Source organism: Terrapene carolina, unplaced genomic scaffold (assembly GCF_002925995.2).
Source record: "Terrapene carolina triunguis isolate 2854851 unplaced genomic scaffold, T_m_triunguis-2.0 Scaffold131, whole genome shotgun sequence".
Classification (NCBI taxonomy): domain Eukaryota; kingdom Metazoa; phylum Chordata; order Testudines; family Emydidae; genus Terrapene; species Terrapene triunguis.
In genome coordinates, this window is record NW_020664482.1 from 11,061,177 (window position 1) to 11,076,226 (window position 15,050).

At 45.9% G+C, this 15,050-nt stretch overlaps 1 protein-coding gene across 1 annotated transcript in view; it reads left to right on the plus strand.

Moving 5' to 3' along the window:
- Positions 1-1,276: 1,276 nt before the first annotated feature.
- PASD1 (PAS domain containing repressor 1) overlaps positions 1,277-15,050 on the plus strand; it is a 46,514-nt gene continuing 32,740 nt past the window's right edge. Inside the window, exons 1-7 of the mRNA XM_024210145.2 lie at positions 1,277-1,328; positions 3,435-3,589; positions 4,952-5,043; positions 7,010-7,099; positions 10,141-10,261; positions 12,478-12,591; positions 14,320-14,455. Coding sequence (XP_024065913.1) covers positions 1,297-1,328; positions 3,435-3,589; positions 4,952-5,043; positions 7,010-7,099; positions 10,141-10,261; positions 12,478-12,591; positions 14,320-14,455 — 740 coding nt within the window. The 5' untranslated portion in view covers positions 1,277-1,296. The remainder of the gene's footprint in view (positions 1,329-3,434; positions 3,590-4,951; positions 5,044-7,009; positions 7,100-10,140; positions 10,262-12,477; positions 12,592-14,319; positions 14,456-15,050) is intronic.

The following is a 15,050-nucleotide window of genomic DNA, read 5'->3' on the forward strand; positions in this document are numbered from 1 at the left end:
GTTATGTGCGCTCAGGTTATGTGCGCTCAGGTGCACTATCTGATCTGGAACCTCACCCTTCCTTTGATGCGCCCTCACCTTTTGGGAAGAAATGAATCCTTCAGTTCATTTCCTTTGCCCAGTTTGCCCCTTGAGGTGAGGGGTCAGGAGAGAGGGGGCTAAGCAGAGTTGGAAAACCTCTGGTTTGCCTTTAATTTAGGCATCATCTTTTGAAAAGCCAGCCGTGCGCTTTTCCTGTCAGCTGTGGGCAGCTCTATTTCGTGCAACTTTTATAGCTATTAAGTCATTTGGGGTTGGAGCTGGCATGCAGCAGCAGGGGAAAATATTTGGATCTGTCCAATCAAGAATGTTCCTGGGGCACTGGGTGTGTTGCCAGAGGCTTGCCAGTGAAAGTGCTCGTTAGCACCGTGGACTCTGATTGGCTGCTAAAGTTAATGACAGGCGTAGATTCCAGTCAATTTGGGGACTGGTTTTGGAGCTCTCTTAGGCGGGCTGTGACCTGGCAAGGCAGGCTCTGGGAGATTAAGGGTGTGGAATGATTGTGGCTGGGTTGTCTGCCTCCGCCCGTTTGACAGATCTGGAACGTGACTGGATCCGGATTGGCCAATCTGAGTCACAGAAAGCAAATTGCCAGTTAAGAAGTTACCCTTGTTGTGTTAAATTTTCCATCACTTTATCGGAATCAAGAGCAGAGTGCTCTTGAGGGGAGTTGCTATTCACTGTTGCCCTTACCTGTGCAGTGAAAGAACTTCGAATAAAATAAAGACTGCGGCCCAGATTCACCTCAGCTAGTGCAGAGAGGTACCAGTTTCACTTCCCTGCACCCCAGGAGGCTGCTGAGGTGATACACGAGGAGCCTGATCCAAATCAGTGCAAGTGTTTGCATTTACTCAATGGCCTTTGAATCCTTTGGCAGGCTTCATCATGTCCTAGTGTTGCCTAATGCGGCTTCCTTCATGGACAACACTGGCTCCATATTCCGCTCTCCCATCCTTCCTCTGCAAGGCAGGTTTCCACCATTGCACAAAAGTATTACTGTATATTTTGAGTTGATATCCAAACATCGCTTCTAAATGCTGAATATACAGTGTAAAAAGAAAAGCACCATAAAGTAGGGGAGGGTGGGGAAAGGGAAGATAGAAACCAAATGAATATCCTGGATTTTAATTGTTTTGGGCATTAGAGTCAAGGCTTCTGACTTGTCAGCATCAGTGTAATTGGACAATGTTTCCCGGGTGTTCAAGGAGGTAAACCCTGCTTTTTCCTTCCAGAACCCTGTGTTGTGTAAACGAGCTGATGGATGAAGATGAGAAGGACAGGGCAAAGAGGTATGGATGGACGTACAGAGCACTGGAAGGGGTGTGCGTTAAATCCCTCTCGTATGTGGAAATGTAACAAGATTTGCTTGCATTGTGATTGGAATGCTTTCTGGGGCCCCAGTCGGCTACTGTGGGTTTCAAAGGCAAAAATCCCACTGAGTTCACTGGAGCACGATTGCATTCTTTATATGTCAGAGTTGGCGCAGGGACAAATACAGAGCCTTTTTCATCACCCAGTGGTGCAGCTGATGCCCAAGAAAAGGCTAATCAGCTCTCAGAGATTGCTAGGTTATATTGTCTTGCCCTCGGGATCATTGATCATCCAGTTTACTGTTTGTTATGATGATTCAGTGCTCCTGGTTGGGGTTTTCATCGGTTGGGTTTAGTATCTTGTTGGAGGATGATTTCTCGGTGAAGTTTAGAGGAGGTTCCAGCTTAATCCTGGGTGTGAATTCATCTCTTTTAATAAAACTATTACCTTTCTAATTGGTCTTTGGACTTTCACTCCAAATACAAATGGGGCCGAATGAAAACACTGGGTCTGAGACACACCCCCCCCCCCCAAATCTGGTGTGGGGTGTTTGCTTTCAAATCTGAACCTAGATGGGCTTTCTATAAAATACCCGTTCCAGATCCCACGAGCAGGAGCTCTTGTCGACGTGAATAAACTCGTCAAAGATTTTAATTGCAAATAGTGCTGCCAGTGTCCGCCTGCTGCAAAGTAGGGTCATTTGTGATACTAGCATGGAAAGGAACCTTATGGAAGAAATTGCACATGGGCATGGTTCCAGCTTTACTATTGATTTTAACAAAGGGGAAAACTTTATTGAAACCTTCTTAACCATTATTAAGGCAGGTTGGAAGTTGGTGTGTGGTTTCTTTGTGCATTATGTTTCTACTCAGTTCAGATTTTCAAACTATTACGTGGCCTCAATTTTGTGCAGTTTTTTCATAGCCAAGTTTTTCTGGGCACAAAACTTGTGTATGCATGTTATACTTGTATGCAGAAACCAGGAAATAGGTATCTCACCCATTTTGGCACACATAATGCAAAAAACCAGTCATGAAGAAACTACTCAGAAAACGATCCGCATACACAGTCGTGACTGCAATTTTAGAGGCCAGGTGGAGAGCCCTTTGAAAATAATGCATATATTGGAACTGAGTGACATTTTTCACATGAAAGTTTTTTGTCAGTGAAAAATACAGATTGGTGACATCAAAATGTTTTGCAAATTCATGTCAATTTCATGGAATTGTTTCAGTCAAAAATACCCCCAAAATTTGGAGAAAGTGAAACATTTCAATTTTTCAGTTTGAAACAATTTTTCAAAATTTTCTTTGATTTTATTTTAAAAAACAATTTATTTTTATTTTTAAAAAGGTCAAAATTGAAATGAAACGTTTTGATTTTGTCACAACAAAAAATGTTACGTTTTTTCCAACTTTTCGATTTGCTGAACAATTGAAACAATTGTTTTTGGTTTAACCCAAAGCAATATTTAAAATATTTCTTCTAAATTGGCAGCAAACCAAAAAACCTGCTATTCACACAGCTCGAGCGTATACCAAATGACCATCTCTTTTCAAAAAACCCCACTCAAAACCAACCAGGGCCAGCTCCAGGGGTTTTGCCGCTCAGTCTTCAGCGGCAATTCGGCGGCTGGTCCTTCGCTCCGAGAGGGACTGAGGGACCCTCCGCCGAATTGCCACCGAAGAGCCGGACGTGCCGCCCCTCTCTGTTGGCCGCCCCAAGCACCTGCTTGCTGGGCTGGTGCCTGGAGCGGGCCCTGAAACCAACCAACCAAAACCCTGCCTAAGTAAATAAACGTATTCACTCCAAAGAATATCAGTGGTTTTTCTAACCTTCAGATGTTCCTTGTTCTTTGTGAGCTTGATTCTACTGAGAGATGCTGAGCACTCTGGCTCCGATCCAGCAAAGTTCTCAAGCACATGCTTAGCTTTAAGCATAGGAGTAGACCCATTGAAGCCAATAGGACTTTAAGTTAAGCGTGTGCTGTCGTGCTTTGCTGGGCCGGAGCCTCTCAGGACCTTGCAGGATCGAGACAATCACCCCTTGCTTTCCTTAATGGTGTTTGTGTTTTGATCAACCAGGGCATCACGCAACAAATCTGAAAAGAAAAGGCGAGACCAGTTCAATGTCCTCATCAAAGAGCTCTGCACGATGCTGCAGGGTCATGGCCACCCTCTCAAGATGGACAAGTCCACAATATTGCAGAGGACCATTGACTTCTTACAGAAACAGAAAGGTATTGGATAGTGCTCGGCCCGCGCTTACCGCCCTCCAAGGGGTGTGTGAGAATTGCTGAGGGGGTCAGAGAGCAGCTGGCCAGCGCTTTATTCCTGGGGAGAACAGGGACACTGAGCTGCAAAACAGCACAGTGGTGTGAGCGGTGAGCAGAGCAAGGGGTAATAGCCGGAGTTGGCCTCCAGAGGAGGCTGAATTCTCTGATGCAGGGTTAAACCGCAAAGCACTTGAAAAGGGGCGTGGTTGTAATGTGCAGCTCTAGGCCAGAGCCTAGCAGTGTGTCTAACTGCAGAGCTCTAGTCCCACCCCTGCCCTCCGTATTCCCTTGCATCTCTTGGTTTGCTCTCCCTATCCCTTGCTCCCCACTCTACTTTATCTAATTCCTTGCTCCCCTCTTGCACCATCCCGTTGCCTCTTCTGCTCTGCCTTCAGTCCTCTTTGCTCTTCCTCATCTGTCCCTCGCTGCTCTGCCAGATTCTGTGTCCCAGTTCTCCATCTCTCCCCTGTTTCCCAGATGGCCTGGCCCTTGCTATGTGATCTGTTGCCCAGTCTCTCCCCACAACCAAGCTCTCTTTGCGCCCGTATCTCTTCCTCCCCATGGCCCCTTTGCTGTTTGCGTTCTCCTGACTCCCACCCCTTTCTTTCATTCTCCTGCTTCCCCACAAACCCCCAAGTCTCATTTTTCCTGAACCTGCTTCCCTGTGTTAATAGGGGAGGGCACCAGATGACTTGCTTCAGGGCTGTCTCCTGGCTCCTTCACACAGTGTAAGACATGCCCCCAAACAAAGCAGAGTTGGCCAGTGGCTACCAGGTCAGGGCAGCAGAAGAGCCTTGGGTAGCGTGGGGGAAAGGTAGTTCTGTATTCTGTTGCTTGGAGCTTCATGGAGCATGTCAAACACCCATATGAACAAGGGACAGCTGGCATCTGGCCATGCAAGTGCTAAGGGATGCCCCAGGTGGCCGCCTATGTTGCATATAGCACCATGAATTGAGTAATTCTCCCTCCTGTGGGCTCTTAGTAGGTAATTTCAGATTTGAGGTCAAATATTGCTGTCTACGATGCCACTGCAAATCTGGAGTAACCCCATGTGCTCTGAGGGGATTACTCTGATTTACACTGACTTAACTGACCGCAGAATTTGGGCCCCGATCTTCTTTTTAAAATTATTCTCACACCTCCTTTTCCACCTCCTTTATGTCTTCCCCTTTCCTTGATCTCCCCAATGACATTCGTACGCTGCTGGAGCTGAGACTTCCATGTAAGAGGAGATTATTCCTTGTGAAAAATCTAGCGCTCCCTCAAAAATGAAAAACAATCCAGCTGACGTGGGTCCTGTTGCTTTTCTGATATTTTCTCTTTAAGAAATCACAGCACAGACCGAGGCCGGTGAGATTAGACAAGACTGGAAGCCTTCGTTTCTTAGCAATGAGGAGTTCACCCAGTTGATGTTAGAGGTAAGAAGAAATGAAAGATTTCTGAGGGTGGGGGAGTGGCGGGCTCAGAGGTACAGTGCCTTTCATCTCTCGGTCATTGCATCCACTAGCAAGTACTGAGACGACACAACTCGTTCCTGGAGAGCATTGACTGCCATCAGATTATTACTCTTACCGTTATTGTTTGTGTTATGGTCTGGAAGCCTCCGTCCTGGGGCAGGTCCCTGTTGTACAACCCAGAATAATAAGATGATGCCCCGTACATTGTTTACAGATGATAAACAACTTTCTGTTACTATCCACCTGGTCTGGCTTTGAACAGGTGGCAAAGCCAGTGTGGGGGAGAAAAGGGCAGGGAGCCCCCCTCACAGAACAGCCAGCAGAGCTGACAGAGGACAAAAGGTGAATGGACCTGGAGATTGAGCGACCCGCTCCCTCCCAGGTCTAGCCTGAAGCCTGTCAGCAGGGCAGGGTGGGAAAGCCTGCACTGCTGTTGGACGTGCTGTGCTGTACCTGTTTTGTGGCTAAACAGAGAACGGTGACTCCCACCCCGTTTGCCAGCAATGCCTTGGCGTGAAACATGTAGAGGAGAAAGGCCCTGGTTCTCGCACACAAAAGTTCTTAGCGGGTGGAGACACATCCTGCAGAAGAGCTGACATTTCTGCAAGCCTTTCTTAGAGAAGGCAGCTTCTGATTCCACGTCGCATGCTACTGCGGCTGTGAGTTCTCCCCTCCTTTGAAGTCAGTTGCACCAGAATAAGGGTGTATGCTGGGCGGCATTGCAGTGTCTTGGTTATTCCTTTTCATCAGGATGTCATGAGTGACCTCCTTGGAAAAGTCTGTTCATTCTTTCCGGGAGTTGCTCTCACCAAACAAGTTAGTTCATTCGGGTTTAATCAAAACAGACACCAGCCTGAGAGATGGCAGGGGGAGGAGTTTGTAATAGCTCTCACTCTGTGTGGCTGTATCACACCGTGTACTGGTTTGCTTTTTAGTCACAAAGCTAATCTGTGCTGAGACAGTTTGGGACTTTTATTTTCAAGTCTCTGTTGCTCTTCATGCTTGAGCCAGGGCAGAGTGAGTGAGGAGGAGAGGTGATCGGGGAAGAGGGAATGGAGGATACCTGCACCACCCATCTCTGCTGCCTGTGAACTAAACTACAGAGCATCATTAGCACTGGCATTGGAAGAGATTGCTTTGTTTGTTGTGCTGACCAGAGATAAAACATTCCTGACCTTGATAGCTGTCCTAGAAGAATAGGGGCCTGGGCTAGTAATACAGGAAGGAAACACACTGACTCAGAATGAAGGGAAAGAGAACTTCAGCGCCAATGCTGAGTTCCCCATCATGTAAGCTCAAATGCTTCGGGGCCCTGCTAACTCAGTAGAGCTTACACATGCTATTTATACATCAGAGATACAGTCATCCAGCAAGGGAGAAGTAGGGGCAGCCATTGTAGATGAGAAAAGAGAATCCAAACTAAAGTAAAAAACAATCATTTCTGTCATCGGCTATACAGGTGTGAGCAAAATAAATAACTTTTTAAGTCTCATTGGCTTTAGCTATAAATTGGTAAATCTGTATCTGTCTGTCTGTCATTTCCATCCTGTGCTCACCATGATGGTATTTGGCATCTCTGTTAGTCGGTAGGTTAACGATTGCGTAACTTGCTACATATAATCGGAAGTCAGCAGGATTGTATGGGGGGTGAATGAGGAATTGGACATCCTATATCTTGCTTCATGTTAAATCAAGATTCCGTGGATGCAAAATGCAAGTTAAATTAATGCTAATGAGAAAGTAATTAGCTAGAAGGACTCTGAATGAGGCACCATGTTTAGTAATTACTTTTATTCTTTCTATCCTGAACCACTATGGATTTATGTTGGTTGCAGTGTTAGAGGCATCACTTTTGAAAAAAATTACCTCTATATTGTATTTGAAGTACAGGTACATTCTTATTTTTCTTCCTGCCTTTTATCATTAGGCATTAGATGGATTTCTCATTGCACTTACCACTGACGGGATTATTATTTATGTATCTGATAGTGTCTCCTCTCTTCTTGGACATTTACCGGTAAGTTCTAACAACACAACGCTTGGACGTCTGGTTTGTAATTTAGAATGTCCAGATTGTTACACACCTGAGGCTCGACAACAACGTCCCCCAGCTAGGGTGACCAGACAGCAAATGTGAAAAATCGGGACAGCGGGTGGGGGGTAATAGGAGCCTATATAAGAAAAAGACCCAAAAATCGGGACTGTCCCTATAAAATCGGGACATCTGGTCACCCTGCCCCCAGCTGGTGTAGCGTGCACACTCCCCCAGCAAGCTCCGGGATTGTGTACAGAGAGCCCTCACAGAGCTCCTTCTAGGGGCTGTGTGATATAGCTCAGTTACATTGTCCAGGTGGCCTTGTGCCTACCATGCACAGTCTGACCCTAAGATTGTCATAGAGGAACAAATTCTGCCTCCCCCATTGAAATCAACAGCAAGATTTCCATTGACTTCAGTGGGATCAGAATTCGGCCCTGTGCAAGAAATAGCTTTCTGCAGTGTCCAAGTGGCTTAGCCAACACAAGTGTGCATGAGCAGAATATACAGTGTGACTGATATTTGCCCTCATTTCTCAAATCATATCTTCCATTCAGGCTAGTAATACTGTATACCTGACTAATAGCCACCGCCACATTGCATACTGGGAGTTGCAGCATTCCCCACATGGAGCCTGCTGGGCTGTGAGATGCTTCAGATGGAGAAGCACTGTGTGACTTCACTTTTACTGAGAAACCCATCATGTGCTGCAATCCACTCACAGTAGTCAATTTCCATTCAGTTGTGCTTTGTCATACACAATATTAGCCATATTGTATCTGGTCATGGAGGAGAGAACTAACTGGATGAATGCAATGCCTTCCTTGGCTTATGAACCCAACAAACCCTTAGGGACTATCCCAGATTGCTGTGAAATCCCTAAGTAATAGATTTTGCATTAGGATCTCTGACTTAGCTTAAAAAAAATGCAGAATGATAGTAGCCACAGCTTTTTGTACATCTGAGGCCGCTTATGTGTGTTGTTTATTCCACCAAGTGTCTGGAAAATATTGTGGTCATGGAATGTGCTCTTGATAATGCTATTTTCAAACAATGTACAGATGGTGTGAGGGCTAAATCTCCTCACTTTTGATCAAAAGCACATGGGCATTAGACGTGTCTGAGGCCTGAGGTTTCTGGGAAGAATGTGTTACACTAGTAAGCAACAATCTGGTACAGAAGTTGTTTCTATTCCCTCAAAAGTGTAGTTAGTTCTACTCTTTGGTGCCAAGCATGTGTATATAGGCTAGTCTGTCTACCTGTGCCATATGATTGTAAATGCTAGTGTAGACAGGGCACAAACATGTGTTGCCTTGTTAGTACAGCAGGTCAGGGAAGCTTCAATGAAACCATATTCCATTGGACTATGCAGTTCCATCGACCTCGAAATGCTTTGTGAAATCGGGTTGATTTCACTGGAATTTTGTATCGGGGAAAACGTTCTGATGATGTTGAAACGATGTTTCAACACTTTTGCACCAAAACGTTTTGGTTCTGAATGTCCTTTTTGTTTCTGTTTTTAAATGTTGTTGTTATGTTGCATTATGTTATACAAAATATATTTACAAGTTGAAATGGAAACAAAACATTTCAATCGACCTGCAACCATTTTTTTTTTTAAAGAATTTTCCTTCATGGAGAATTTTGAAATGAAATTTTTTGCCAATTTGGAATGAAGCCAAATTTTGAAATCTTGAAATCCTTCGTGAAACAGAACTTCCTTTCTCCACACTGCTCTAGTTGCTGTTACAAAACTATCAACAAATGCTTGTTTCCTGGAACAAATGTGTCTGTAGAGTCAACACTAGAAATTACCATCCCCTTGGTTAATTCAAGAAACAGAAAAGCCCTGTGTAGATTCTGGAGTTGACACTGAGCTACGATCTGAAGAGATTTGACTTCAGAAATTCACTGACAAACACAGTTAACTTTGAGTTACTGGATACCTGAATGTGAAATGTCTATGAGGGCTGTGCCCACTCACAGTGTGTCTGTTGCTCGATGGAATGCTGAGGTGCTACACCATTCCTAGCGTCACCATCTTCCAAACCTACTCCTTGGTACGCTTTTACGCAGCTCTGGGGTGTCAGGGTTTATTGGGGCTTCCCTGGCTTTAATCCTCTGAATGATGGGCAGATCCAGGGGAGCTTAAGTTACATGGAAGTCTCTCCTCTGGAGTAGCACAAGGTTCCCCATATAGTTGTTTAGCTCAGCCTCATTTTACTACAGATGTTATGCTATGGATAAACCTTCATTTTTTTCCCATATGGACCACTGATTTTTACACAGAACCCCCCATTTATTTCCATGGGGAGTATCATGTGCAGACTCATGTCAGGATATGGCCACTTCACCTTGCGTGGTCCCTCAGAATATGTGCTAACTGCTTAGGCTAAACTATCTGCTCGTCCTTGTATTTAGCTGTGACACTCTGAGTACCTGTCCCTGACCTGACGAAGAGCTCCGTGCAGCTCGAAAGCTTGTCTCTCTCACCAACAGAGGTTGGTCCAATAAGAGATATTACCTCACCCAGCTTGTCTCTCTAATATCCTGGGACCGACACAGCTACAACAACACTGCATGCTTTCTATTTAAGCAGAGAGTAAGATGAATTTTCCCTGTACAGAAGAAAACACAGGATTAGTGTTTCTGATTATCTAGGTTTAGATTGTATCTTTACTTCCCTCATTAGGGGTGTTGGGAGGATAAATACATTAAACGATTGGGCAGTGCTTTGCCATCAACTCATGAATAGCAGTATATAAGAAATAGGTATTATTATTATAATTATTACAATCTGTCTTGAGGAAGGGGCGGTGCCCTGAGAACAGCGCAGAGAATGAGAATCACAGTTCCTCTCTCTATCTTCCATGTAACATTGTCTAATGTAAATTCCTTGTGTTAAGTGGTCCTGTTAAAATGACTGCGTCTGCCCACCGTTCTACCCATTGATCAAAGTGTTTGTGCCTCTGGACGGGTGAATGCTGTACTGTTGAACATGACAAAGCATTCTTTTGTCTCAGTCAGATTTGGTGGACCAAAATATATTAAACTTTCTGCCTGAGCGGGAACAGAGTGACGTATACAAGCTCCTTTCTCCACGTGTGCTCATGACAGATCCTGTTGCAGCTGATTTTCTGAACAGTAAGCATCTCTCAAGACTAGATTTAAGGGGAAGATTCTAACCGGCAAACGGCTCCCAGGGAGCGTACCGATGCTGGCTTTTCTTTTATATAGTGCCAGTTCTCTTTCACCAGTTTCTAACAATTCAGCACATCATTCCATTTGGTATTTGCCCTTTGATGTGTCACGTAATCTTTGTTGTTGTTTATTTCTGATCACAATAGAAAAATGAAATGGATTCATTTCACTTGACTCCCTTAGATTACTCTCCCGGGGCGAGATTCGGTGGTGAGCCTCTCAGAGGCGTGGGTTTCACAGCCCGGATGGAGAGTTGGCTTTGGGGGGGGCCTTTGTTTCCTTCTGATGTTGAGAGGACTGGAGAGGCCCCGGGTGGCTTGTCTATATTATGGGCCTCAGGACTACAGCTCTGCATGCTACAGCCCTGTCCCCAGCCTGCCCCTCCGCTCCCAGCCCTGTCCCCTGGTTGTGAGGGAATCCTCTAGAGTGAGCCTGATGACTGACTTCCACAGTACCCGTGCGGGGGGAGCCCTTCCTCAGACGGATATGGGACCTTTGTATGCTGCCCTTGCCCTTTTTTATGCGGCATAAGGAGGCTGGGGGGGAGGCAGGGTGAGTATATCACCCTCGTGCAGGGAGCCAGCATCTGGCCTAATCAGTCCCCACTTAAGTATCATTTAAGCCCTTGAAATAAGACCTACCTGGAATTTCAGCAGTGCGCAGGCCTTGTGCTCATCCTGTGCACAGGGGAAATGTCACCCTGGCTGCAGATTATATAATCCAAGGAGTTTGTGCCTCAGAATATTCATTTGTATTCAGGGCCGGCTCTAGGATTTTTGCCGCCCCAAGCAAAAAAAATTTTTGGCCGCTCCCCCTTTTTTTGTGCCCCCCACCCCGCCCCAACTCTGCCCCTTCCAAACCCCTTCCTCAAATCCCCGCCTCCTCCGCCCCGCCTCCTCCCCCGGGGGTGCCGCATTTCCCCCCCGCATTGCTTCCTGCGGCCCCTCCCGCGACCTCCCGCCCTAGCTCACCTCCGCTCCGCCTGCTCCCCCGGGAGCGCCACCGCTCCGCTTCTCCTCCCTCCCTCTCAGGTGAGGGACCAGGGAGAAGCAGAGCAGTGGCGCGTTCAGGGGAGCAGGCGGAGTGGAGGTGAGCTAGGGTGGGGGGGGCACAAGAAGTAACGGGGGGTAGAGGAACCGCTCCCCGCTCCAGCTCACCTCCACTCCACCACTGCCGCCTCCCCTGAGCACCCCGCCGCTCGGCTTCTCCTCCCTCCCAGCCTTGCTGCGCGAAACTGCTGTTTTACACCTGGCAAGCCTGGGAGGGAGGGGGGAGAAGTGGAGCGGCGGCGGCACGCTCAGGGGAGCAGGCGGAGGCGGAGCGGAGGCGAGCTGGGGCGGCGAGCTGGGGCGGCGAGCTGGGGCGGCGGGGGCACTTTTTCTCCATGCCACGGAGTCGGTGCCTATGATGGCCGGCGCCAGAATGCCGCCCCTAGAAATGTGCCGCCCCAAGCACCTGCTTGTTTTGCTGGTGCCTAGAGCTGGCCCTGTTTGTATTAGAACCTTGTTTGTATTAGATCAAAAGCCCTTTCAAGTCAATAGAAAGATTCCCAGTGCTTTCAGCCAGCTTCACTGGGGCTTGTGTACCTGGTGCACCAGTGTGCCTACAGGGAGGGGAGTGATTTCTAAAGCGCGCTAATGTGTTGCGTGCTAATTGGTCTGTGTAGCCCCTGCCTGTGTGCACTAAAAGTTCCCTAGTGCCCTTTAACGGGGTGCTGTTTGAAAGCGGTTGTACGTTAAAGGGCACTAGGAAACTTTTAGTGGGCACCAGCAGGGTCATGGATCAATTAGTGTGGAGTGCGTACCCTGCCAAACTGTGTAGACAAGCCCTACGGGACCTTGAATGCAGTCCTGGCCCCATTGATGTCAATAGCAAAAGTCACTTTGATTTCCGTGGGCCCAGACTTTCAGCCCTAGTACAGCAATATAAATAGGAGGCTGTAGAGACTAGGATGGGGGGTACTTTTTCTTAGCCTAGCAGATATATGTTTCTGTAGTTGCTGTTTATTTACTTTGGGATATCTGGAACATCCCAACAGAATGTGCACAGATACCACAGTGACGGGGTCTGTATAAAAACCTAGCTAGATTAGATAGATGGAGTGTGTGAAAGTGCAAACATAGGGACTAGTAAAAATGTTCTTTTCTCTCTCGTTTCAGCTGAAAAGCAAATAGAGTTTTGCTGCCATTTAGCAAGAGGAAGCTTAGATCCAAATGAGCCCCTAACATATGAATATGTGAAATTTGTAGTGGATTTTAAATATTTTACTCATGGTAAGTTATTGCTTCAGTCCACACTGTCTTTCTGCCTCTCTCACTTACCCTCTGTCTTTGACCAGAGCCACCTTAAATGCCTTGTTGCACTTTAAAATGCCATATAGGCAGCAGAATGGACTGTGTTACCGATGTGGGAAGAGTCGTTTTTCAGGTGACAGAGCTGGGGTGGTCATTGGCTGGAAGGGTGGCGGTGGAATCCTCTGATTGTTTTAGTTGATTTCAAAGAGACACTACCAAATAGTTCAGACGCTACATTTGGCCTTGCGGTGCTACACATTTTTGAAAACAGTCCAGTTCATTCAAAAACAACATAAAATGCTCCGGTTCGCTCAAAATGACACTTGGAAATGTTATTTGTTACCCTCAGTTTGTATAAGAAATCTGCAAAATCTTGAATCTTCCAGGATGGTGGATGCAAAAATGGCCATTTCTTGGAAATAAAATAAAATGAAGAGAGAGCGAGAGAGAGAGCGAGAGAGCATTTTCTGGATTTAATGTTGAAAATGCCCACATGAAAATGTTCTGCCTGGCTCTAATTCTAACATACAGTACAAGCTGCAGTACTGTATACTCGGAAAAATGTTCAGGGTTCAGAAATGGCATCAGTCATTCTTTTTTTCTCCCACTTCCCTTCTGTTCTTCACCTGGTAATTTTAATAGCAGTCATACTCTTTGAAAGCCTGTCATAGCGTGTTCGGTTCTTGCTGCCAGATTCCAAAAGGACCCCTATTATGAACCACTCTACATCAACAACCTTGAAACAACCCCTCCTGTCAATCATTTAGAGATATAGGGTTTCTATGCTGAATTTAATGAATGGTGTTATGTGTGGCAATGATTGCATAATATGTATGAGAAGTTTTGTTCACCATCTTTCCGATGATAGGCAGCTCAGGAAAGCAAGCGCTGTTTGGTTTACCACTCTCCCTAGGGCTGGGCCGCATGCAGTATTTCTAATTACTAGCATTAGGGCAAAATTCTCCTCACTAAGCCATGCTGCATGTCTACATTGTATAGTCTGCATCCATTCCTGGCAGTGAACTTCCACACATGTCCACGTGGTTTTTCTGCATGGAACAAATGCAGAATATGATCCTCTGGATCAATATCATACATGCGGTGCAGCTAGGAGAAGAGAATTTGGCTAATCCGCTAGTGAATTGTTTGCAAGTAAACAAAGATTCATGTTTTCTGCTGTTTTGGTGTGTCGTGGTAATTCGAGCTGAGATCTACAATGACCAAAGATCTTTTTCCTTAGTAGGACTGCTAAAGAGATTTTCCACCTAAGGTAGATAGTTGAAAAAGCATAAACAAAACGCAACGAAAGTAGCAAACAAGAAACCAGCAGCTGTATTTCACTGTCTTTGTTTTAGTGAACCTTTCAGTGCTTCTTGCCTCCTTAAGGTGCTTCCAGCTGGCAGGCTTAGGTTCATACACTTGAGTTGAGCTGAAGCTGTTACAAACAGGTTTTCTGCAAAGCCGAGGATTAGTAGTTGCATCTGTGTAACCTTTCCCATGATTGAGCCAGGAGAGTCTAGATATAGACAAAGAATCCACCAAATAAGTCTTAAATGATCATCATTTGAACAAGTTTTTGGGGGGCATGTCTCTGATTGGCTCTGAGCGTAGAAGGAGCTAATTGTTCAGATTTGTTGGTTACTGTATCTGCCTTAACATTTTCTTCTTGCAATGCTGATTGGCTTGTGTTTTGATGTGTTTCTCTAGTGCCTACACCCTCCTGCAATGGCTTTGAATCAGCTATTGCAAGAGCATTCAGGTCAGCCACAGAAGAGCAGATTTGCCTTGTCGCAACTGTTCGTCTTGTTACGCCGCAGTTTTTAAAGGTGAGAGCTCTCGGGTCGTGTTTCCCTTTTTACACCAGAGATCTATAGTCGGTTTTAAAAAATGATGCTTTTCACCACAAGCGGAGTTAATGGATATTCAAGTCTGGTCATTCCTAAAGGAGAAATCTTGCAAAAGGGCCTTAAATCCTGCACTTTGAGAGCTGTGCAGTGAACTCTTCAGAGCGGAGGACCTGTGGATGAGAGATGGTGCTGTTTCATTTTGGGATGGGAGTTAGCGTCTAAAGTTTGCTTAAGAATAGCGGAGAACAAAACAGGCTCTCTGAGCATTATTGATTGCATTGCCCAGCAAGTGCGGAGCTGCATTTGAGAAGAACCATTGATGATAGCAAGAGAGGGGCCTCCTTGAGCCGTACGTTCAAGAAGTTACGAGGAAACACGGTTTCCAGCTGAAGCCCTGGAAAAGCTGCATCTCAGAAAGAAACTTGCCAAACTCACTGACTGTGTAAGAATACTGCCTGCTCTTTTCTGACCATGGGAACCAGACTTTTATAACCTGCTGTTTATCCACAGAAGGGAACTATGTGCATAATAATGATAATAAAATTCAGTTGTGGCCCATTCACTGCCAGAGTGTTAGGCTTGGTCTACACT